Here is a 25,661-nt window from a genome sequence, read left to right on the forward strand (position 1 = left end):
ATATTAAGTATATATGCACCTAATGAGACACCAGCAAGGTATCTAATACAACTATTGACAAATTTGAAATAGGACGTCAGTAATAACACAATAATTGTGGGAGATCTCAACATGGCCCTTTCAACACTTGATAGGTCAACCAGACTGAAACCCAACAAAAATATATTAGACCTGAGAAGGGAAATGGAAAAAAGAGGCCTAGTAGATATATATAGGACACTCCATCCTCAGAAACCTGGATACACATTCTTCTCCAGTGCACATGACTCATTCTCCAGGATAGACCTCATGCTGGCACATAAAACATATCTACATAAAATTAAGAGCATAGAAATTTTTCAGGCTATCTTTGCTGATCATAAAGCTCTGAAATTAGATGTGAATTACGAAGGAACACAGAAGAAAAACTTTAACAACTGGAAACTAAATAGCCTGCTACTGAACAACCAGTGCGTCTGTGATGAAATCAAAGAGGAAATTAAAACTTTCCTGAAAACAAATGACAATGAAGACACAAATTATCAGAATCTATGGGACACAGCAAAACAGTACTAAGAGGAAAATTTAAAGCTTTGCAAGCACACAACAGGAAGGAAAAGGGGGCATACCTGAATAGCCTAATAACGCAGCTCATAAAATTAGAAAATGATCAACAAAAGGAACCAATCAACAAAAGGAACCAAAAATAGGGAGACAGAAGGAAATAACAAAGCTTAGAGAAGAAATCAATGAAGTGGAAACCCAAAAAAGTGCACAGGATCCAAAGTCCATTGCTTTGTACTGACCACCCTGGGCATCACTGACAAGCCCCAGTGACTCCTGAACCCCACAAAGTATGTCCTTGGTGGACCCAAATCCACTGAACCCAAGCAGCACCAAGTCACCAATTCTGGCCTATCTTCAGATTACCAAATAGTCCTCAGTTTACAGTCAGGAGTCACTGGAGCTTGTCAGTGATGCCCAGGGTGGTCAGTACAGAGCAATGGACTTTGGATCCTGTGCACTTGTCCACAGATTCATACTCCAGCTATCTTTCTCCACACTGCTCATTTTTTCATGCATGTAGATAGAACATCAGTGTACCTCTTTACTAGGAATATGTGAAGTGGTGCAGTCAGTGGTGCTTAGGAATTCTTCCTGACTCTGTGCTTAGAAATTAAGAAAAATAAATCTAATATCCATTAAAAAATGGGGAGAAGAAATGAACAGACAATTTTAGTCAAAGAAGAAATACAAATGGCCAAAAGACACATGAAAAAATGCTCCACATCACTAATCATCAGGGAGACGCAAATCAAAACAACAATGAGGTATCATTTCACACCGCAGAGACTGGCACACATCACAAAGAACAAGAACAATAGGTGCTGGAGGGAATGTGGAGAGATAGGAACTCTCATTCACTGCTGGTGGGAATGCCATCTAGTCCAGCCTTTATGGAAAACAATATGGAGATTCCTAAAAAAAAAAAAAAACCTGAAAATTGAATTCCCATATGATCCGGCTATACCACTTCTAATGGTATACCCTAGGAACACAAAAATACAATAAAAAACCTGTTCCTAACACCAATATTCATTGCAGCACAATTCACAATAGCCAGACTTTGGAAACAACCACTATGCCCTTCAAGAGATGAATGGCTAAAGAAACTAATACATATACACAACAGAATATTATGCAGCCGTCAAGAGAGATGAAGTCATGAAACTTTCCTATACATGGATGTACATGGAATTTATTATGTTGAGTGAAATAAGTCAGAGGGAGAGAGATAGACACAGAATAGTATCACTCATCTATGGGTTTTAAGAAAAATAAAAGACAAATTTGTAATAATTCTCAGGTACAATAGAGATGAGGGCTGGAAAGTCCAGCTCACGATATAAAGCTCACCACAAAGAGTGGTGAGTGCAGTTAGAGAAATAACTACACTGACAACTAACATAATGTGAATGAATGAGAGAAATAGAAAGCCTGTCTCAAATACAGGCGGGCGTGGGGTAGGGAGGTGGGAGATTTGGGGCATTGGTGATGGGAATGTTGCACTGGTGAGGGGGGGTGTTCTTTATATAACTGAAACCCAACTACAATCATGTTTGTAATCAAATTATATAAATAAAGATATTAATAAATAAAAAAAGGAATTTATTCCTGGAGGTGCTTGGGGGGGCCATATAAGATGCTAGAGATCAAAACCAAAATTGGTCTTGTGCAAGGCAAATACCCTATCTATGGCAATTAAAGCTCGGGCCCCTTTGTGAGAATTCTAGCTGCTCTTTTTGCTTGCTGACATTTGCTATTATCAGCCTGCTCAACTTGTCATTCCAGAACATGTGAATAATATCTTATTACCTTGTATTCTTCTGATAACTAATAATGTTTATTAGTTATCAGAAAAATCTGAATTTTTTCAGATTCTCTTTTACAAAATAAGTTCACTTTTCTTTCATATTGATGGCAACTTGAACACATATCTAGTGCCCCCTCAGTAACACAAATTATACCTACTAACAAGTTCACATCCAAACTAACAGAATTATGTAGTAATACCTTCTCTGAGTGCATACTATGCTACAGAGGGCAATGAAAGTCAGAGTGCCCCTTTTGACTGTTAAAGCATCCCTACCAATTATAATACATAATTTCAAGTACGTAACCTTCTTTTGGGTTAAAGGTAATAACCAAAAGCAACCTAAAGACTGTTGTTTGAAATCTGGATGAGACATTATATCGATAACTGTAACAAAAATTCTAGGAGAGGAGAAAATGCCCCATTTTAATCGTATACAAATTTCCTTAGGTGCATAAGTCAGTCATAAAATCCAGAATCTGAAATAAGGCAGAAATTGAAATAAAAGAGCATGGTTGCTCTTACAAGATGGCAAGAGTAGACTCCAGGGTGGGGCTGGAGAGCTTCTGGATGCACATTAGAAAGACACCTTTTCCTATGGGAGGACCACTTCTCTGCCACAGGGCAGGGGTACAAAGGGAGAAGAGAAAAGAGAGAATAAGATATCTTCGAAGTACACAATTACGCAGATATGAATCCAACCTTGTGATCATCCAGATATAATGCTACCATGTTGCTCTTTTTTGTTTAAATCAGTTAACAGTTTTGAGTTGTTTCCTGTTAATCATACTATTAAAATCCCCAAGTAATCAAATATGGATAGTCATCAACTAGAATGATCACTATTTTGCCATAGCTTGCCACCATCTTGAGCACTAGAACTGTTTTTTCGGGGTGGGGGGAGAGTGTTGGTTTTGCCACACCTAATAATGTTCAGGGTTTACTCTTGGCTTTGTATTCAGGGGTCATTTTCTGGTGGTGCTCATGGAACTGTATGGGATGCCAGTGGTAAAACCCATCCTAATACAAGGCAAATGACTTACCCACTGTGCTCTGGCATTGTTAAGGCATCCTGAGCACTGTTGATTGACAACTCCAACAGAGACCATCAGACAACCCTAAACCAATCACAAGTGTTCCCAATGCAGCCAAGAGGAAGAAGCCACGGCCAGGAAACAAGAATGCTTAATCTAAGAAATAGCAATGGCTAAACTGGAAAGACAGTACATAAAGCCTTATGTGCTGACAACCCTGGTTCGATTTCCACCACCTCATAGAGTTCTGAGCACTTCTAGGAGTTAAGCCTGATTCACTAGATGTGACCCTAAAACAAATTAAAGGGAAGAAAAAAAGCAGCATCCTGATACATGAAGGAAAATGACATTGTCTCACAGAAACCCGCAACAAGGAAGCAGCAAAGAGAATTTCAAAGATTTCTTGGTCATGTTTTTCTTTGACATGTTCCTTTGATGAGATAAGATGTTGGTGTCTCATCCCTGAAGACTCCATCTCAGCTAGGCTGAAGACAATTTAGCATCTTTCTTTACTGTTTGTCTGCTCTTTTGTTCGAGCCTGCACCTAGCAATGCTCATTTCTTTGTACACACACACACACGCACACACACACACACACACACACACACACACACACACACACAGACACTTATTAAATTGACCCTGAAGAAGTCCTTTATTTCAAAAATCTTAGAATTAAAAAATACTTTTCTAAATGGGCACAAATGTGAAAAGACTTAACTTTAATTACTAGATCAAGTAATTAGCAGCAATGTGAAGTTATAAAAGTGGAGCAACAGCATAAAAGAAATAGGCTAATATTGGATTTAAGATTTGAATGCTGTGAAGAAGTTATGCATGCTTTGTCTTTCAAACATCAATGCTCCACTGCAATTAACATTTTTCTGAGGTGAGTTTGAACATAAAATTTACGTATTAGGGGCCAGAGCAATAGCACAACAGGTAAAGTGTTTGCCTTGTACATGGCTGACTTGGTTTTGATCCCTGACGCCCCCCTCCCAAGTCTGCCAGAAGTGATTCCTGAGTGCAGAGCCAGGAGTAACTACTGATCACTGCTAGGTGTGGTCCCAAAACAAAAACAAAATTACATATGAGTTGTAATTTTAAGTTAAAAAAAAATGCTGTTATAGTACAGGGATTAAAGAGCTTGTCTTGCAGGCAGCCAACTCCAAGTCTATCCCCAGCCCTGTAATATGGTCCTTTAAACACCATCAGGGGTCTCTCTTTAGCAAAAAGCCAGGAATAGCTTCAGAACACAGCAAGGTATGGCCCTTAAAACTTAAATAAATAAGAATATCTTTAACCAGCAATAACATATAGAGTTATAAAACCATAATCACAGAACACAAGAAATATTGCTTGCATCTGATTGAAATATTGGTTCTATATTCAACAAATAGCCTGCTATGCAGGTTTCAAAAAGTTAGGTTTGAAGTTATTGCTCTAGTAGTAGACTATGAGAGCTGCTTATATTTTAAAATTCTGGCAATGCTGTGACACATAAAGTAAGTCATATGTTTGATTATGTTTCAAAAAGTAATTAAAGGAAGCAGTTCAATTATAGAAAGTTTATTCATGGCATAGCAGACGTATATCTATCCTAACACATAATCAAAGCTCATTATTTATAAAAGCTCCATATTCAACAATAATGAAGTTGGGCAAGAGAGAGGCAGAGAAGTTGAGGTTTTTTAAAAAAAATTTTAGATGGCTTAAGGATATCAAATGACTAAACAAATCATTCTATGCAATGGCCTCACTGTCAAAGCTGACTCAATAAAATACAAAAGTTATGGTATTGGCAGGTTGCTTCATGAATTTAAACAGTCTTGTATCCTCTAAGCCAAAAGTTATTTAAGTAGCATACCTTTGCAAATTTTATCCCAAAGTAATCAGACATACTCCTTCAGAACTTGGTAAAGACACCTTAGGAAAACAAAATGGCACTGACTAGTAGGAATAAGGTAAAATAGGGTTGGAGACAGTATATTGGATAGAGCACTTGCCCTGCACACTGTAGACCTGGGTTTAGTCCTTTAGGATCACCAGGAGTGATTCCTGAGCACAAAAGCATAAATAAGCCCTGAGTACCAATCGGAGTAATTCCAAAACAAACTAAAACTAACATTAAAGTAACACATAAGAAAATAAAGTAGATCGCTTAATATCAAGCAACACATACATGTCTTTCCTCACACATTTTTTTTCAAGAGCTACATGCCATATCACTGCAGTATATCAAAGACAGTAGCCTGTTTCTTCCATGAAAAGATACTTGGATAAGGAAATAATGAGATTTGACACTTCTGCACTACTCATAGAAAGAATCAGTTGGAAATATAATCAAAGTACACGTTAAGTTGACAAGTAGAATATAGCTGAGGAAACTAGAATGACAGTCTTCAAGGAAGAAAGAAAAGTTTAGTCAAGGTTTGGCAAAAATTCTTTAAGGAGCAAGATGGACATCAAAATTGAGTGTTTGACCATTTCATCAGACAGATGAGAAGTCATCAAGAAGAAAAATATCCTAATCCTGAATGATCTTCCCTTCTTTGACTAGAAACTCTATGTTATAGGATAAGGAATCACAGCCATTCTTAATTCTATCTTCTTTAGTAAATGAATGATAGACACTGAACTCTGAATGAATCTTAGAGGTGCCAAGCAATCCTTCATGGTTGTTTATCTATATGTTGAGTTCATTCTTCAAACTTTAAAGTGTTTTTACAATTGAATCTCGGTCAAGACTTTAGGGCCCCTCCCCAGAAAAATAGAACTTGGATCATAGTCTTCTGGGCCTTTATGACAGAGCAATATCCAACCACACATATCATCAGCATTCTAAGAACTTGGAGAGTAAGGAAAAAAATTCAACAAGTGGTTGAATCTCATGTGTAGAATTGAGACTCCATCTGCATTTTTTCTTCCACCAGAGTTAGTGATGCTAAAGAGAACCAGAGGAAGGGGAAATATCCTTTTGGGTGGACTATTTTGATGTTTAGATCAGATAAATTCTTCAACCAAATAAAGTTTTTAGGAAAATATGTGTGAATTAGTCCAGCACTCTGTCATGGTTTAATTTTTTTCAGAGAAGTTTCAAAACGGGAACCCTAAAAGGAAGAATTAATTAAGTGGGTAAGAGGAACAGGGACTGGTAGGACCAGGTCCCAGAGGAACGTGGAAGCTGATCTTAGAACACAGGCACACACAAAACCTCACAGAAATCAAACTCTCCTCCAGTGCTCACTTTGAATAAAACATCAATAAGTAGCTACTTCAAAAGAACATTGCCCAAAGTCTCCCAAAGTAATGAATTGTGAAATATGCCTACATTCTGATTTCTCTTGGAACAACGAAGCAAGCAAAGAATAAAGAAATGGCAGGCAGTTGCCAAAAATACCATTTTTAGGTGATGTAGATGAAATGGAAATGGGTGAAAATGTCAAATAAAATAATGGGCAGAATTTAGCTATGGTGTTCTGGATGCAAAGAAAATAAATTGAGAAGGGCCAGAATGATTGTACAATGAATAGGGTGCTTGCCTTGAACAAAGCCAATCAGGTTCGATTCCCAGCATTCCTTACTGTTCCCCAAGCCTGCCAGGATTAATTCCTGAGCACCACTGGGTATGCCCCTCTATTAAAACAGCAGCAACAACAACAACCCCCCAAAAATTATATAAGTAAAGTGACAAAAGGAAAATCTAAAACAAAATTCTTTTTCCTTTAAGCTTTCTGGCATGTATAGCCTGTTAACTTGACTTCAGGATTTTGAAATGCATAAAAGGGAATTTGGGTAAATATTAAGTAGGATTTCCTACATGGATGCTCTGAAAATATAAGCTTATTCCTCTTGGGGTGTCTGAAACCATTCTCAGAGAATAATGAACAAGAACACAAATCCTCATGCTTTAGATCTCATGTGCTAAATGTTATTCTCCTATATTCTATTCCTTAAATTTCCTAGAAATTTTGAGGCATCTATTTGGCCAGAAGGATATCAAGGAAGACATAAAATATATACTTTTAAAGATAATTCTATATTTGGGAAATAAGGTAAGTATTTATTTCATAAGATCCAAAATAATACAAGCATGAATAGGTTTTTTTTTTATCTTAGGCTTTGTTACTTTTATTTCTGTTTCTCTAAAAGAAACATGGATTTTTTTCATTCTGTTATATTACAGATTCTAAAGGCATGGTTTAGAATACCAAGAGCCATTTCAGCTTTCAGATTACATTCAGAAAATAAAAATTGTCTTGTAAATTTCTCAAATGGAAATTTCTTCCATTGGGTTTTAACAGGTTCTATTAGAATTGGTATATCTTAATAGTAACTCTGCAAGGAAGATGGAAAGTCTGCAGTTTATAGAATGACAAGTATGAGGAAAGTATTAACGAGTTTTGGTTTGGTCTTTGGGTTTTTTGGGGTCACACTTGGTGGTGCTCAGGGATTACTCCTGGCTTGGCACTCAGAAATCATTCCTGTCAGGCTCAGGGGACCATATGGGATGCTAGGATACAAACCACCATCTGTCTTGGATTGGCTGTGTGCAAGGCAAATGCCCTACCACAGTGCTATCTCTCCAGACCCAATTATCATACTTCTATAAGCCACTACCTTTCATGGTAAGCTGGCCATTGGCCCTTTGTATCCTTCTGCTATAAAAAGCACCAATGCAGCTGAATAATCAGTATATCAATTCAAAGAAGAAAAACCTCTTCGAATCAATGCAAGTGTTTAGTAGACAAGTGTGTTTTTATAGACAAGTGTGTTTTCTTGCAGTAGTTAATAGCCAAACAAAGGCCATCTTTTTCTTGCCAAATACACTTTTTGTGCTAATAGCCCACAAAAGCCATTCTTTCAAATCCCTCAACTCTACCTAGGCCCAGTGGCTGCTGGTGTGTTGGCTTTGGAAGTGCTCAGACCTTTGGACAGAATCTTGAGGGGACACTTCTTGTTAATGAGACAACAGTACTCTTGCCTTATGGGGTGATTTTCATGACAGTTCTCAATGTTGTTAGAAAGTGCTGCACTTGAGAGTCTCAGGCTCATTTTGAAGGTGTGGAAGGTGATTTTATGGAGGTTACAGAAATCTCTAAAGCTCTCCATGGATTCTCCAAGGATGGTGTTGAGCGAATTGAGTACTGCTAGGCAAAGTGATGAGAATCTAATTATAAAAGAAATTTGATTAACATTGCCCTTTTTGAGAAATCACCATAACTCAACAAAATTACTCAGCAGTTGGAAAATTCAGAGTACTTGTAACATTGGATATGTCACAAGACATTATTATCAGGATCTCATTTTATTAAAAAGTCAAGCTCTTCCCTCGGGGAATGCTAAGCAAATGTTCTCACGGAAGTTGGGATATTTCACACGGGTGAACCCAGAGCTATTTATTCATTCACATCCTATATGGGAGAGCCTGGCACCAGTACCTGCTCCAGGGACATAGGATGAGTCCCAGATCACAGAGTGTGGGCCTGTAGTGTCCTCTAATTTTATAACTACGGTTGTATATTTAAAATCAAAGTGATTATGAAAGAGAGAGAGAGAGAGAGAAAGAGATAGAGAGATGAAGGCTCTGTAGTCATGTGACCAGATCACAGCCATCCTGACACTGAGCCCCAACCTAGAACACTGAATTCTCTCCTGTGACACCCCACTTCACACTTTTCAGAGTTTGCTCCCCTTGACATTACCTCAACTCTGCTCCCGTGTGTGTGTGTGTGTGTGTGTGTGTGTGTGTGTGTGTGAGCTATTGGTGTTGTTAATGTTTGCTAAGCCTTTACATACCAGCATCTCTTATTAATTTAAATGATATGGACACATACACACACTTGTATTTATGTAATTTTAGAACAAATGTGTATCCAGGGTTAAGGTGCTTGCCTCACATGGACCAACCCAGGTTTGATCCCTAGCTTCACATATGACCCCCCCTGAGCACTGCCAAAAGTAATCCCTGAGCACAGAGCCAGGAGTAAGCCCTAACTACACTACTGTGGCCCAAACTCTCCTCCACAAACCATACATATATATGTGTAACCAAAATTACATATTTTTTCCTGTTATTAAAAAACCTTCCCATCACCCCCCTTATAAAAGTAAAAAACAAAACAAAAAAAAAAAGACTTTCCCCTATAAAGCACAATAGGGCCAACTGAAATATTTTGTTTTGAGTAGAAAATTGGATCGCCTTATGTAAACTGTGATAGCATCCCTTAATGCTTTCTATGTCATGAACATCTTTTCATATTATAGGGATTTTGTGCTAACCAAGGCTGAACAGATTGTATTTTATTTCCTATTCCAGCTTTACAACGAAAACACCCATTTATCCTTTGCCTGTGCTCGCAAAGATGTGTGTCAGAAACAACAATTTGCAGTGATACAAGCAAAGACGGTAAGAGATGAAAGATAACGGGAGACTTGGGACAACTTATCCATGCACGATAATTTACATGTCATTGTCAAAATGAAACAAAACTTTTCCAGATGCTGAAGACCCTAGAACATTTGGTGAAGTGTAACTTTTTACTGTCTAGGGGGAGCCAATCAAACAGAAAGAAGCTGTAATTGGGAAGAAGCAGCTTGACAAATGCCCAGGCCAATTTTCATTTAGAAATGAAAAATTAATGGATTTGCAAAGGACTTGTGAATAGGCTGGAGTAGCTGAAAATGTACCTCTGCTCAGAGGTACTTTCTCCTTTGGTGTCACAGCATCCATTCAACACTTGAGGTGACTCTGCCTGTTCAAAGCAGCTTTTGCCGGAAACAAAGGCATTTCCCCAACTTTCTCTTTCTTTTCACCAAGCCCTTTGACTTGTAAAAAATCCAACTGGATAGGTACTTTTTTGTCTTTCACTAGACCTTCTCCCTTCTGATGAATTTGTATGGATTTAATAAGAGATGTTTTCTGTTTGACTTGTGCAGAGAGACCAGGAGTTGAGAAGCCAACCAGATTCCATGATTTTCTCCTGACTAACTCGGTTCATAAATTTTCAATGGATACCCTTCTTCAGACCCATCCACCTGGGGTTAGAAATATGGTGCATAGGGTTATTTCACACTGGGAGAAGTTCTGGAGGCCCCAAGCACACTAGGGATCCCAGTGATCTCTAGCAATGAGGATCAAAGCAGAGTTGAACCCCCTCCAGCAATTTGACTAAAAATTGTTCTGGGACCACTTGAGTAGATTTTGGAAGTTCCAAAACAAAGCCAAAAAAAAAGGAACTTGAGAGACAGCACAGTAGGTGTAATATGCTTTCCTTACATGTGATCGAGCCAGATTTGACCTCTTGTTACCTCCTATAAACCCTGAAAACTGCCAGGAGTGATTCCTGAGTGCAGACAAGGAATAAGCCCTGAATACAACAGGTGTGTCTCCTCCTGAAGCCCACCAATAAAAAAGAATAAAACTCACCTTCCAAATGAAATGATACAAAAGTCAAGGAAATCAGGGACTGACGGTTGGCCTTAATGATATAGGTGCAATTCATCATGTTGTCATACTGCTTTGGGTAGTTTGGAGAAACAATGTTTCCTGTACTATCAGTGAAATTACTTCCACATCCTGGGTTGGGAGGAAAAAAAAAATCACTAATTGAATACCATATTTTCTGACATATAGGCGTATAAGATGACCCCCTACTTTTTTCTGTTAAAATATAGGCTTTGGCTGCTCTGTGTGGTGCTTATCGATATAGCTGGAGCCCTCACTGGATATTTGACACTTATTTTGGTACTAGTGGAGTGTTTCACCTACTTTTTCTCCATTTCCCAAATTGATGATGAGAGCCTTTAGAAGGACTCCGTCCATTTTCGGGGTATTAGACTCTTACCCCAGTTTATTACTTTTCTCTCCTTCAAACAAAACCACGCAACTTGACCTAGCTAGTCCTGACTCCAGTTAGAGGGGGAAATAAGGGAGGCATCAAGACCAAACAGGTGCAAGACTACTAAGTAGTGGAATAGATACAGAGGGGACCACATATTCTAGCCGCCCTGGGGTGAGGGAAAAGGAAAAGGGAGGTAGGACAGAAACGGAGGGGTAGGGAGGACAATTTGGTGATGGGAATCCCCCCTGATTTTATGTAAATATGTACCTAAAATATTATTGTCAACAATATGTAAGCCACTATGATCAAAATAAAAATTTATATTAAAAAAATATAGGCTTTGGGCTATATTCACCACAATAAGAATACCTCTCTTTTAATGCACATCAAATGGAAATTAAAAAATGTAAGAAAAAAAGAGTAGAACCCTCAAAGATTAACAGTATATGTTTAATAAAGTTAGACTTTGGAGGGGCCGGAGAGATAGCACAGCGGTAAGGCATTTGCCTTGCATGTGGAAGGTCGCTGGTTTGAATCCTGGCATCCCATTTGGTCCCCCAAGCCTGCCGGGGGGCAATACTGAGTGTAGAGCCAGGAATAACCCCTCAACATTGCCGAGTGTGACCTAAAAACCAAAAAAAAAAAAAACAAGACTTTGGAGTGCCAACAATTATTTTACATTTGTCATTTGTAGAGAGTGACTGTGATTTTTTAATTGTGATCTACATTGAGAGCAGGGAGACGGGGCTCCTCCAAGAGCACCTGGCAGGGGTGCAGAGATTAATAGGGCAGCTAGAAAGAGACAGAGCGCCTCCTCTGTGTCCCATAAAAACTGAACAGAGGACTGAGCACCGAAAAGCCGCATATCAGTGGTGACACACGGCAGCTGGATGGGATGCAACGCTTGGTAACTCAGCTCCTCTGTGTGCCCTGAACAATGAATTAGGACAAGCAGAAGACCAAGTGATGATGCCTGGCAGCTGGGTGGGTAAAAGGGGGGCGGATCACTTGTCCCTGAAACTGGAGTAAGTTTCAGCATACTGTATACCGACCCCCGACATATAAGAAGTTTTTCATGGGTTAAAAAGTCGCCTTATATGGTATTTGTTTTCACATATTTCCCTCTAACACCACTACCACCTTTCTTTTTTGGTAGTTCCAGGGCCTGATCATAGACCTCACATCTGCAGGACCATTGCTTTACCACTGACCCAAAACCCTGCCACCTCACAGAACATCTTAGAGCCCAGGTGATTGCTGGAGACAGTGGACATGCCAACTGCCAGGCATACCAGTCTCTCCCTGGCACTGTCCTCCTGAGTGTCTACTGAATTTCCCCTTAAACCCCAGTGTCCTGCTCATTCACAGATGCTGCTCCACACATCTAGGTCTTTCGTATCCGTTGATCTCTGGTTTAGGCAACATAACATTTCCTCCTGTTTGCCAGTGGCAGCCACACAATACACAAACTGAAGGGTTTTGCTGCCTTAAGGCTACTTACGGCTCACAAAGGATGCAGAGAAGCCCTGGGCTTGCTCCTCCTGAGACTGGAAGATGGCAGTGAAGACGTTTCTTGGGGTGACGATGACTCTGGGTGCAGTGTCCCCACAGCCTGTGGCTAACAGGGCGTTGTCAGCCTCCTGGGTTCCTGCCCACACCTAGCAGAGCCAGAAACAAGACTTAACTTTTCTGATTTTCCTGGGAAGTGTCTGGGGTGGAAATGGATGACTCTCTGGTATATGAAAATGACAGTGAATAAAATGCATGTAAAACTACTATATTTTTAAGAAGAATTTTTCCCCAAGCTCATTTAAAAATTAGCATATCAAATTTTGACTCTTCCAAGGAGACCATTTCCATTATAATACAGCCATCACAGTCCTGTTACCTTCTAGCTTCTTAGCCTGGGCATCCTGCTGGGCACCATGGAAGACAGAAGAGCAGCAAAGTAGAGCAGATATTTACCTAGCCCAAAGCTATCAATATATGGGGGGCATGTCAGAAAAGTGGACATTAGTTCCAAGTATAAATGTAATTAGCTTGTATTGGAATAAGTCACAGAGAACAATGCTGGTGAGGAATTCCAGTCACTCTCTGCTACCCACTAAAAAGTAGGCAGCAACAAAGAGACATGGGCAGCTTGTCATTGGTTTGACACTTTAAAAGGTGTCATTGATGAATCCATTCATAGAATAGCTGCTGAACAACGACTGCAACCTCAGTAGCAAAAGCCCCAGTCAAGCTGCACCATTCCAGCCTGTGAGAAGGCACTAAAGTTCCAGAAGGTCACAAATTCAGTGGCAAAGTCCTCTTCTAGCAGGACTGCCCTCTGATTTGAGAAGTGGTAAGTATGCTTGAACAGCCCACCAGGAGGAAGAGGCATAGCTAACTCAGAGGACAGAGACCCCCACCGACCAGAAAGGGCATGACTAACTCAGAGGAAGAGACCCTGCCGCCAATAGGGGCGTGGCTAGCTCAGAGGTCAGGTCTTGCTGGCCGGAAGGGGTGTGGCTAGCATGCCAACTTAGAGTTTAGAGATCACCGAGGAAGATATGTTCCTCAAGGACATGGCCTGCCAAAAACTAGGGTCATGGGCCTAAAAATAGTGAGGACTCAGAGGTCAGAGCCTTGACAAGTCTTGGTTTGAGGGAAACTCCAATGTGGAGAAAAACCAGGCCAAAAGAATGCTGGGAAATCAACTAATAGAGTTTCGCAGTGATTGAGGTCAAAGATCTGGCATTTAAAATGCTGAGTCCCACAAGAAAAGGGCTATACTTGAGAATGAATATAAATTATGGGGGAAGATCATTGCACATATTTATCAGGCAAGATCCACCTGATTTAGTAGATCTCAACTGGAACTATGTTCACTACCACCACCTCCCATTGGCTATCTCTGGAACTTTTTTTGGTGTATAGGGTTAGGCAGTGTGGCAATATCTAGAAACATTGTGAAATATCTTAGAAAAGACAGGATACTCCCCCTACCTGCACGACATGATTATTTGATTCAAGAAGAATTAATAGGGTAATTAGGTTTGGATTTATCTTACCAGACTTCAACATTTCTTCTTAGCAAATTACACAAATTATTCATTATAAACCCATCACTTTCAGGAACATTTCTCAAGCAAAGGCATAAAATATCAAGCCATTAAAAACATTTCCACTAGCAAATCAGTCCATAGAAAGAGGTGTGAAATAGTTCAATAGTATAATTTCTCAACTCTTTCAAAGTCACATCCTATCAACTGGCTTTCCAACACGGTGGATTCAGCTATTACTCTTCTTACTGAAGTCAATTTTTTTGTAATCTATTATATATGGGAGTTAATCTTGGGAGCTATTGAGAACAGCAGCACAGAATTTTGACTAATATCTAAAATGAATTAAAACATCAGGAAGAAACTGTATACCCCTCTTTCCCCCATTATATATTTTTTCTAATTTGTAAAATTATAAACATGACTTACTGTGATATTATTGTCTATATTTATTATTTTTACAAATATTTTTCAAAAGCCCAAGTGATAAAATTTTCAGAGAATATAAAATTATAGATTCAGAGTGATAGCACAGAGAGTAGGGCATTTGTCTTGCATGTGGCTGAAGTAGGTTTGATTCCCAGCATCCCTATGATCCTCCAAGTCTGCCAGAAGTCATTTTTGAGTGCAGAGCCAGTAGCAACCTCTGAGCATCACCATGTATGACCCCCAAACAAAAACAAATAACAAAAATTTAAAATTATTTTTAATAGGGCCACACTTGATGTTACAGTGCCACTGGGAATATACCCCGTAGTTCTCAGGTTGGACATGCAAGTCTGGGCCTTGCATATGCTAAACTTGTGCTCAACCACTTGAACTATTTTCTGGACCCAAGAATATTGAGTTTTCTAATAAAGAATTTCAATGATGTACAAGAGCTTAAACTTTCCTGAGTAATCAATTATGGATGGAATGTCTCTTGGCTCCAGAAGATAAGTGTTATAATGATAACGATGGTGAAGAACGTTAAATATTTATAGCTAACTACTCAGCCAAAAAGTCATTTCATGGGCTGTGTGACCCAGGGCCCATTGACATTATATTGGGTCTATAAAATGTTATGAAATGGTCATCAGGTCAAAATCTTTGTCCTAGGTTTTATATTATTCAGCCTGGCCAGACATGATATTTTAGCATTCAATTAACTTAACAAAGTAAGTGTCTATTAAAATAACTATAAATACACATGCAGTTGTAACTTATGATATAGAAAAACCCTTGGATATATCCCCAAGGACTAGCCAACACTGACATTTTGAAAAACTGAAGTGCAAGGTCCTAACCCATGGTGGATACTAATGCTACTTACCAATAATGTTATTTCATGGCATTGTGTTCACATGTCTTTTATAGGTTTGGAATGTGTCCTATGCCACCAGTATATCTTCACAGAATGGTCCAACACCAGAAGACCAAGAGTGACCCTTTTATAATCATACACAATTCACTGTCATCACACACACACACACACACACACACACACACGTACACAACACACTTTTTTCTAACCTTTTTTTGTTTGTTTGTTTGTTTGTTTGTTTTGAGACACACCCAATGATGCTCAGGGGTTACTCCTTACTCTGTGCTTAGAAATTGCTCCTGGCTCAGAAGATCATATGGAATGCTGGGAATCGAACCTAGGTCTGTCCTGGATAGCCACATGCAAGGCAAATGCCCTGCCACTGTGCTATTGCTCTGGCCCCAGGCTGAGTTAATTTTTTTTAAAAGCTGAATTATTTCAAAGAGCTGATCCCTCTTGCAAGGTCTAATCACCCTTTCACCTCTTCTTGGCACAATCGAAATCTTAGAAGTCTAAAGATAGGATTCAGAGGGAAATGATGCTACTACAATTAACTATGTTGGGGTAGGGCCCCTGTGATCCCATTTTCCAGTGCTGTTGACTTTCCCTTATATCTGAGGGACCCCAATTAAATGGCATGAATGGAAAATTTCCATTTGGCAGCTAGAGAGAAAGAGACAGAGAGAGAGACAAAGAGACAGAGAGAGAACATTATTTCACCAAAAAAAGTGCCTAGAGGGGCTACATATATAGCTCAGAGGGCTGAATGCATGTTCTATTTTGTGGACTCTGGGTTCTAAGCCCAGACTACATGGTTTCCTGGGCACTGCTGAGACCAACTCCTGAGCACTGTGCCTAGAATAACACTCAGGCATCACCAACTATACCCCCCAAAATAAAAGACAAAAAAGGAAAAAAGCAGTTTGAAAAAGTTGATATTCAATGTGCTGCTCTATGCACATTTTTCTAAAAATATGGAATTTTTATTCAAATAGTAAGCATGGATCAATTAGATATAAAACAATTTGGGAGTCGACGTAAAATAATAAAAACATTGACAATAAAGCCACTTCTACTCATTAGGTGGTTTTATGTTCCAAGTACTCAGCACTATTTCCATTTTTATATCATATTTCCCCTGCTGCTGAAAATACTCATACTAAAGTTTATGGTTGGGTAATTTCAAGTCTCCGTGTTTAATTAATTCACAGAGGATCATGTTGGCAGTCAGTGGAGGAGCTATGAGAGGTGTCTAGACTAATATGAACCTAAGGCTATGTTCTTGACTCCAGAGGTACAGCCTCTTAGAGGGGTAAGACAGAAGATGAGGACTGGACAGAGAGAGACCAGAGGACTGGGCACATGTTGTGGGAAAGGCCCAGGATCCCTCTGCAGCATGACATCTCCCCTAATACTGAGATGGGACTAGTCCCCTAAGCATCACTGAGCATGGACCAACAAGAAACAAGACCGGGCCCGGAGAGATAGCACAGCGGCATTTGCCTTGCAAGCAGCCGATCCAGGACCAAAGGTGATTGGTTCGAATCCCAGTGTCCCACATGATCCCCCGTGCCTGCCAGGAGCTATTTCTGAGCAGACAGCCAGGAGTAACCCCTGAGCACCGCTGGGTGTGACCCAAAAACCAAAAAAAAAAAAAAAAAAAAAAGAAACAAGACCATAAATATATAATGCAAGAGCCCGGATGAGAGTTATCATATGCATAAGTCAGTGCCTCATGCACAGTGCCATGACCTTACAGAAAACACATGACCCATTACCCACCATGATCTTTTTCTATGATATTCAAGTTCTGCTTAGCCTGTAAGCGATTAAGGCCCACAGTGAAGGCGGGTACTACCAAAATTTCTATCTATCTATCTATCCTTCCAGCATTTTCTTTTCTCTCTTTTTTTTTTTTTGTTTTCTTGTTTTTTGTTTTTTTGGGCCACACCTGATGACTCAGGAGTTACTCCTGACCACATAGGTCAGGAATCGCTCCTGGTTGGGGGGACCATATGGGATGCTGGGCATCAATCCCAGGTCCGTCCTGGGTTAGCCTCGTGCAAGGCAAATGCCTTACCACTGTGCTATCACTCTGCCCCCCTTTCAGCATTTCTGTGACACAAAGCAAGTTATGCCATTGTTCTCCCTCAGATGAGCAGAGAGACTTAGCGCTTCTACAGCAGGGGTTGTAGCTTCTCCATCTAACCGGGTCTTTTGCTTGTTGTATGCCTTTCATTCATTTATCCTGGAGGGGGAGAAGATAAGGGGAGGGGGAGATAGAGTGGAAGGGAAGGGAGGGGAATGGAGAAAAAGGAAGAGAGGTAGAGGGAAGAAAATAGTCTGGTGTGTTTTTCATTCATTTTGTCCTTGTGGATCTTAGGGAAACAAAAAGGAGAGACAGAGACAGAAAGAATGAAAAGGAGGAAACAGTCTAGCATGTCACTTCCACTCATTTTCTCATTTTGTTATTGAGGATCTTAAGAAAACAAAAAGGAGAGACACAGAGACATAGAATGAAAAGGAGGAAAGTCTGACATATGCTTTTGCTCATTTTGTCCTTAAGGATCTTAGAGAACAAAAAGGAAAGAGATAGATAGACAGTGACACAAAGAGAGCCAGAGCCAGAGAGAGACAAAGAGAAAGAACAGAAGGAAACAGCGCAGTTGTCTCTCTAATTGCCAGGGAAGAAAGCAACCTTTTTTGATAATAATGGAAGCAGCAGTGCTATTGTCCCCCTGAAGGGTTTTGCCCATGAGCAGACCCTGGACTCCTAGCTGAGCCTTCTCCTGTCTTTTTTCAGGAAACCCTAGTAGGAAGTCTCACTTGTCCTTTCCCACTTCCAGAGACACCAAATTTTTCTTTATTATTATTATTATTATTATTATTATTATTATTATTATTATTAGTTTTGGGGTCACACCAGCAGCACTCAGGGGTTACTCCTGGCTCTATGCTCAGAAATCACTCCTGGCAGGCTCAGGGTACTATATGGGATGCCGAGATTCGAACCACTGACCTTCTGCATGAAAGGCAAATGCCTTACCTCCATACCTCCATGCTATCTCTCTGGCCCCAATTATTATCTTTGATTGGGCCACACCCGCCAGTGCTCAAGGGTTACCTCTGGCTCTCTGCTCAGAAATCATTCCTGGCAGGCTCGGCAGACCGTATGGGAAACTGGGGATCAAACCTGGGTCTCCCATATGCAAAGCAAACGCCCTACCCGCTGTACTATCACGCCTGTCCCGTTTTGTTATTGTTGTTGTTGTTGTTGTCGTGACACCAAATAGTTATGCCCATGAAGCCGGAGCTGGCCTAAATTGGGTGCTGACCTTCACAAAGCTGTTCTGACACTGGCTGTCAGAGCTGGGGATTCGGAAGTTGGGGTGGAAGCTGATTTCCAGGTGTCGGCTCTCATGAGTAATGACAGTCCAGGAGCATCTGCTGTTTTCGGGGAAGTTCTGAGGCCAGTGAGGGGACCTGATGGTGCCGTTGTTCATGTGAAGGGTCCCTCCACAACCTGAAAACATTGAGGAAAAGGCACCATTTTGGCACGAGTGATTTATAAAGAAATATTTTCAGAGAAGACACAGTTTTAAATGTAAGGTTTTTAGGCACTGTCTTCTGAGCATGAACCTCCATGGACCTCGCAGCTAAGCCTTCTTCTCTCTTCCTTCAGGAAACCCCAGCAGAAAACCTTACTTTTCTTTTCCTACTTCCAGAGACACTGAATGTTTACTTTTTAATTATTATTATTTTTGGTTATTTGTTTTGGGGCCACACCCAGTGGCACTCAGGGCCTTCAGGGCTGAGACACTAGAATGCCCCAAAATGTTAGGCTCCCATGGTCATATTTTCAAGAAACACACCTGACACCATTGATCCTTGGCCCCAAGGTAAATCATTATTCTGTTCTAATGTTCTTTTTTTTTTTTTATCTTTTTGGGTTAATAGTCTTTGTGATCTGGAAGCTTCATGTTCTATGTTTTATGTTTTATTACTAATCATGTATAAGCTATCACATAGAAAATTATGTTTATAATTTTATTCTGACACACAGAACTAGAGAAAACTATTTTAAGAATAGCAAACCCATCCATTAAGTAACCTGATTCTTTCATATGAAAGCATTGATGCCAGAGAATAAATTATGTGGATTAAAGGGGAGAAATAGATTTTCTATTATTAATATATGTGCTTATGAGAACATGGAAAAAATAAAGTAACAAAAAAAAAGCAAAGGAAGAAAAATGAAGAAATGTTCCCTACAGCCTTTGCTTTGAAACCTTCAGGAAATCAGTGACTTTAGGACTGAGGAAAAAGTACAGAAGTTAAGTGCATACCTTATATGTTGTGGCCAAACCCACTTTGATTCCCACCACCACAGGGTCCTACAATTATGTGCATGTGCATATGTGTGTGTGAGAAAAAGTGAGTAAGAGAGAGCACAAAATCTCTAAAGAAATCCTAACAAAAGGATCTGATGCAAGGGTCGTATTTTCCAACTTTCTCTGAAACTCATGCTTAACATCCACAAGAGATTTCCTTTGGAAATCAAATCTAGAATCCTTTACCTCATATTATAAGCAATGCCTTACTAGAAGTAAGATTTAGAAGTAAGATTTAGAAAATCATAAATTTTACGTCAATACCTTGAAGCTTAAAATTATTCCATATCTCCTCATTACACAGGGAGCAATAAATCAGCCGGGGCTCCTTTGGATACCAACTATGTGTTGTCTTACCTTCAGCTCACCATTCAGCATCCATCATTCTATCCCAAAGACCCAAATATTTTAAACTACTTATGAGTCCAACACATTTTTTTTTCATTTACTTATGATTCTATGGATATGCTCACATAAGTAGTCTGCAGTACTCAAAGTTTCTGGGCTCTACTCTACTTTCCTTATTTAAGCCCTTCTTCTGCTGATCAGCCATTTGACTGGAGCCAATAATTAAACCATTTGTCTTCCATTTCTACCCTTTCAAAATGGAGAAAAATCCATGTTGATTCTATAGCTTCCTGATAGGCTGACAAAAAAACTTTTGGATCTGATAACAATTGTTAAAACTATAGTAAGGAAAAAAGAGCACTTGCAGACCATGTCTTACCTAGAGTTTGTGTGTTCCATGTTGCACGAAATCCACCATTTTGCACGGAATGATCTGAATTAAAAATCACCACTAGCTGGTTGGAGCCAGACTGGACTGTCCTGGGGTTTGAATTTCCACAGAACTGTCCTATTATGGGGGAACTAGGGGATCCCCCATTCCTGATAGTCACGGAGTCCCAAGCACAGGTTACATGGGATTCAATGTCAAATTCACTAAAAGTGAGCTAGAAGAAAGGAAAGAGACAGTGAGACACTTGGAGATGAGCTAATATGGTCCTGATGAGACATTTCATTTTATAATTATTTAATTATGTTTTATTTATCTCTTATTTATTTCTCCCGTGGATCCTTGCCTTTTTTTTCTTGAAGTTCCTCTTGGAAATTAAGAGAGGGGAGCTTTCTTTCATCTATTTCTTGATTTACTTATTGTGATCTACAAAGCTGATGAGAGCAATTTCTGACATTCTATGTTCCAACTTCAAACATAACATAAATATGTGTTGTTCTATGGTCCCTGGCTCTCTCCCTCTCTCCATCCACCTCCTTAGCACACTCTTATTTTTCTTTTTAGGTTTTGATGTCCATAATCACCTCACTGTGACTGAAAGGAGAGCTTTCTCTGAGAACTGGTATTCTCAGTGGGATCTCCTAACTCCCTTAGGCTATGAGGGCAATTAATCTTGAGCATGTGAGAACACATCTCCTGGTGGGGTGGGATGGGATACTTCTCTTCATATAATATTTCAGATAAATGTAAATTAAAGATGCCCAACATATGTAGTCTAAGGAGAGAATTTATGGGAAAGAAAGTTTCGCTTGCAGGGTCAATGCATATTCTGAACATTTGCTTATTCTAAGAACTTTTCCATACAATCTGTGTCACCAGTATTCTAGTAGTTAGGAGTGTTTTTACACATTCATCTGAACTCACAGTAATCGTATGGCCCTGAGGGGCTTCCAAGAGCCAAGAACAGTGGGTCAGACTGCTATAAGCAGCTGGGTAGTTGGGACTCGTGATCACTCCACTCTCTCCTAGCTGGATCCCACCACAGTCTGAAATGACAATGTATTAACATTGAAATGACAGAAAAGAAAAGGAACTTTGACAAAAAATGTAGTATTCACAGTTATCCTACTGTATATTTATACATATATAATATCCTCTTTAGCACAATTAAAATATATACTAATGACCATACTACAGACAACCATTTAGAAGTAAAAATTACAATGAAGATGGGCTGGAGTGATGGCGCAGTGGTAGGGCATTTGCCTTGCACTTGACTGACCCAGGACCAACCAAGGTTCAAACCCCAGCATCCATATGGTTCCCCAAGCCAGGAACAATTTCTGAGTGCATAGCCAGGAGTAACTCCTGAGTGTTACCGGGAGTAGCCTCCCCCCCAAAAAAAAAATTACAATGAAGAAAGACATGAAACTGAATACAAACAAAGTTAAATGGGTTGTAGATAACAGATGAAGCCCATAGTGTGTTAATTAAGCAGAAACACCTGGCAATGACAGGTTCAAGTTTAGTACAAAGGGGGAAAAGAAGCTAATATGGATTTTCTTTTTTTTTTTTTTTTTTTTTTTGGTTTTTTTTGGGCCACACCCAGCGTTGCTCAGGGGTTACTCCTGGCTGTCTGCTCAGAAATAGCTCCTGGCAGGCACGGGGGACCATATGGGACACCGGGATTTGAACCAACCACCTTTGGTCCTGGATCGGCTGCTTGCAAGGCAAACACCGCTGTGCTATCTCTCCGGGCCCTAATATGGATTTTCAATGAAGAAGAATGAAATATGGATGTAACTGACAGTAAATGTGGAGGGGATAAAAGTGGAGAACATTCCCTTTCTTGAAAAATAATCCAAAGTAGGCCAGTGAAAATAAACATTAAGTCAAGGAATACAATCTGTACCATAACTAAATTATCTGTTGTTAAGTAATAAGCACATATGTCTGTGCTCAGCAATTGTTCATTAGCACAGCAAGTTGAAAAACAAATTCATTTCTAAGGCAGAGCATGGTCTTCTGTTCAACGCAAATGCTGCTTCCTGAAGCCTGATGCGTTTCTTTCTATTTAATCAAGATAAATCAGCGGAGAGGATGGGTGAATGAGTCAGATAATTTTATTCCTTCCTTCAAATAACCACTTAGATAGAACGCTAAGAAATGTGAAACAAAACTATAACCAAAACATGTTTTAATTCATAAGGAAAGTCAACGGAAAAGAAATAAATCTCCCAGCTCTCTCAACAATAAGTGGCCTCATATTTCAAGGGTTGATCCCAGACTGATAGTGCGTCATTCTGAAAGCTTATAAAATCAAGAAGTGAGCCACCTGGGAGTTAAGATCTGAGGGTTTGATGAGTAGGAAGGAAAGGACCATGACCTTGGACTCTATGAAAAGAAGGGCTAAAACAAGACTTGTATATGATATTGGGGACTAAGTAGGTTGCCATGTTGGTAAGAATGAGCTAGAAAAGCACTTTGCCAGTTCAGTGAAGCAGTGAGAATTAGTGTTGTATGTCTCTGGGCTGAATTTCCAAACATGAACTAAATCTCACATGGAAGCCCAACTAAAAGTTAGCAAGGAAGGTAGGGACTTCAAAACCAAATAGGCCAAGTAGGTTTTTATCCTAGAAAAGAGAAGATTACTTAAAAAAATATATATTTTTTTAAATATATATATATATTTTTTTGGATGGGAAGCGCACCTGGTGATGTTCAGGGGTCACTTCTGGCTTTGCATTCAGGAATCACTGCTAATAGGATTGGGGGACCAAATAGGTTGGCCGAGATTGAACTGGGGTCAGCTACATGGAAGGCAAGTGCTCTACCCAGCTATACTCTCTCTTTGGCCCCCAAAGCAATAAAAATATTTTAATATAATTTGTCACATTAACATGTTCAAGGAGAAGGAAAATAGTCAGCTTCATAGAAACAGAAAGTCATTTAACAAAATTTATACCCATTCATAATAATAAAAATGCCCCCAAATCCAGAAACAGAAACATAAGTTATTTCACTGAAACATTTTTGGGCCTTTGGGTTACACCTGGCAGTACTCAGCACTGAGAAATCACTTTTTGTAGTGTTCAGGAGACAAAATGGGATATTGGGATCAATGCTGGGCAGATCAAGTGCCTTATCCATTGTACTCACTCTCTAACCTTTTTCACTGAGAACTGAATATATATTTTGTTAATCTGATAGAGAGGATTTCTTGAAAACTTAAGAGTAAACAAAACATTTGAACAGTAAAATGTCACAAGCATTCACATATAAACAAGACATTGAGTCCAGGGAAATATATAGTAAATAGGGCACTTGCCTTGCGTGAGTCATACCTGAGTTTGATCCCTAACACTACATATGGTCCTCGAATCCCCACCAGGAGAGATCCCTGAGCACAGAGCCAAAAGAAAATCCAAAGCACTGCTGAGTGTGGCACTAAAACAGAAAGAAACAAGCCTTCCCATTCAATGCTATGATGATTGTTTTCATTAAGGAAATAAGGAAAAATAGGTTTTTAAAAATCATAAACAGACAATATGCTTGCTCACTCAGAAAGGCAAAGATAAACAGAATAAAGTTCTCCAGACTAAAGATCAATATATAGAATTTTTGTATAGCAGTCCTAGTTGTCTGCAACAACCAATTAGAAAATGTAATTAGAGTCTCATTGACTTTAGCAACAAAATGAATATCCACCTAGGAATAAACCTTTTTTTTTAAAAGTGAGATCTCTGTGAAAAAGATGGTTTAAAAAACTAGTATTTTATTTAGAGTTTGAACATGCAGTGAATCAGATCTTACCTGTGAAGAAATACCCTGCATGGAATCCAATATGTTCTACCTGCTCATTGGTGACGAAATGGATCCACACCTGAGGGTATGGAATCACCAATGGGATTTCTGGGCTTGAGGGTCCACAAAGTTTCCATATCAGAGGCCCTTCAGCATTATCTGTACAAAATAATAGGCCCAAGTTATTCAACAAAATTCGAGTTAACAAATTCAATAGAAAGGCATGCTTAACAAAAAACACACTTAAATCCTGATTTAGGAGCATACACTTCATAAAGTTCCTTCCTCTTCAACCACCACCTTCCCCCCATAACTATGCTTTTTATCTGTTTGTTTATTTATTGTTTGGGGTGGCCACACCGGGTGGTGCTCAGGGGTTACTCCTAGCTCTGCACTCAGAAATTACTCTTGGCAGGCTTGGAGGACTATATAGAATACCAGAGATGGAACTTGGATTAGCCTAGTGCAAGGAAAATGCCCTACACACTGGGCTATGATTTGTAAAGTTTGGACCTCTTTCTTGGAAAGAACAACAATTGGTGCTTCCATAGTTATATTGCATATTTAAATAAAGATACAACTAGTTAAAAACATGTTTGGATGTGACTTTTTCTCAGGGTAACATATACCAATAATCATAAAATATGTTAACATGAAAGTGAACATTTTAAAGGTCAACATTTATAAGATGTCTTCATTGCTTGTAACTATGCAAATGGACAGAATAATCAGTCACTGGGGAGGTGGACCAATGAGAGAGATCATGCATCACTGAGAATAAACTCACAGCATCATCCCACATGTTAGGACATGCTTTGCCACTTGAGGCATAATCCCCCACCCTGGATCTGTTTTTTTTTCTTCTGAAGATTATTTTTCACAGTGTTTGCTTTACCTTTACAGAGCAGCTCCTGAATACATATTGTCTGCCTTCTGTTATTGACCACTGATATTATGAGTCAGTCAAGTAAAGCACTTTATCTTTCAAATGAAGAAATAGAGTGGTTCCATTGAACTGTACATTTGATCTCTAACAGCTGTACCTGGTTCTTTACGTTTCAACCAGTGGAGACAGTGAATAAGGTTTATCCATACAGAGAACAATTCTCCAGCGACAACTTCTACATAAACCTTCTTAGCTACAATGTCTCA

The 25,661-nt window shown here is 39.5% G+C and overlaps 1 protein-coding gene across 1 annotated transcript in view; it reads right to left on the minus strand.

The window, feature by feature from the left end:
* CUBN (cubilin) overlaps positions 1-25,661 on the minus strand; it is a 253,967-nt gene that overhangs the window by 38,053 nt on the left and 190,253 nt on the right. The window contains exons 51-56 of the mRNA XM_049777740.1: positions 24,519-24,668; positions 21,630-21,751; positions 20,697-20,922; positions 18,914-19,101; positions 12,733-12,889; positions 10,817-10,966 (exon numbers count right to left, since the gene is read on the minus strand). Of these exons, the coding sequence (XP_049633697.1) occupies positions 10,817-10,966; positions 12,733-12,889; positions 18,914-19,101; positions 20,697-20,922; positions 21,630-21,751; positions 24,519-24,668 (993 nt within the window). The remainder of the gene's footprint in view (positions 1-10,816; positions 10,967-12,732; positions 12,890-18,913; positions 19,102-20,696; positions 20,923-21,629; positions 21,752-24,518; positions 24,669-25,661) is intronic.

Source organism: Suncus etruscus, chromosome 7 (assembly GCF_024139225.1).
Source record: "Suncus etruscus isolate mSunEtr1 chromosome 7, mSunEtr1.pri.cur, whole genome shotgun sequence".
NCBI lineage: Eukaryota > Metazoa > Chordata > Mammalia > Eulipotyphla > Soricidae > Suncus > Suncus etruscus.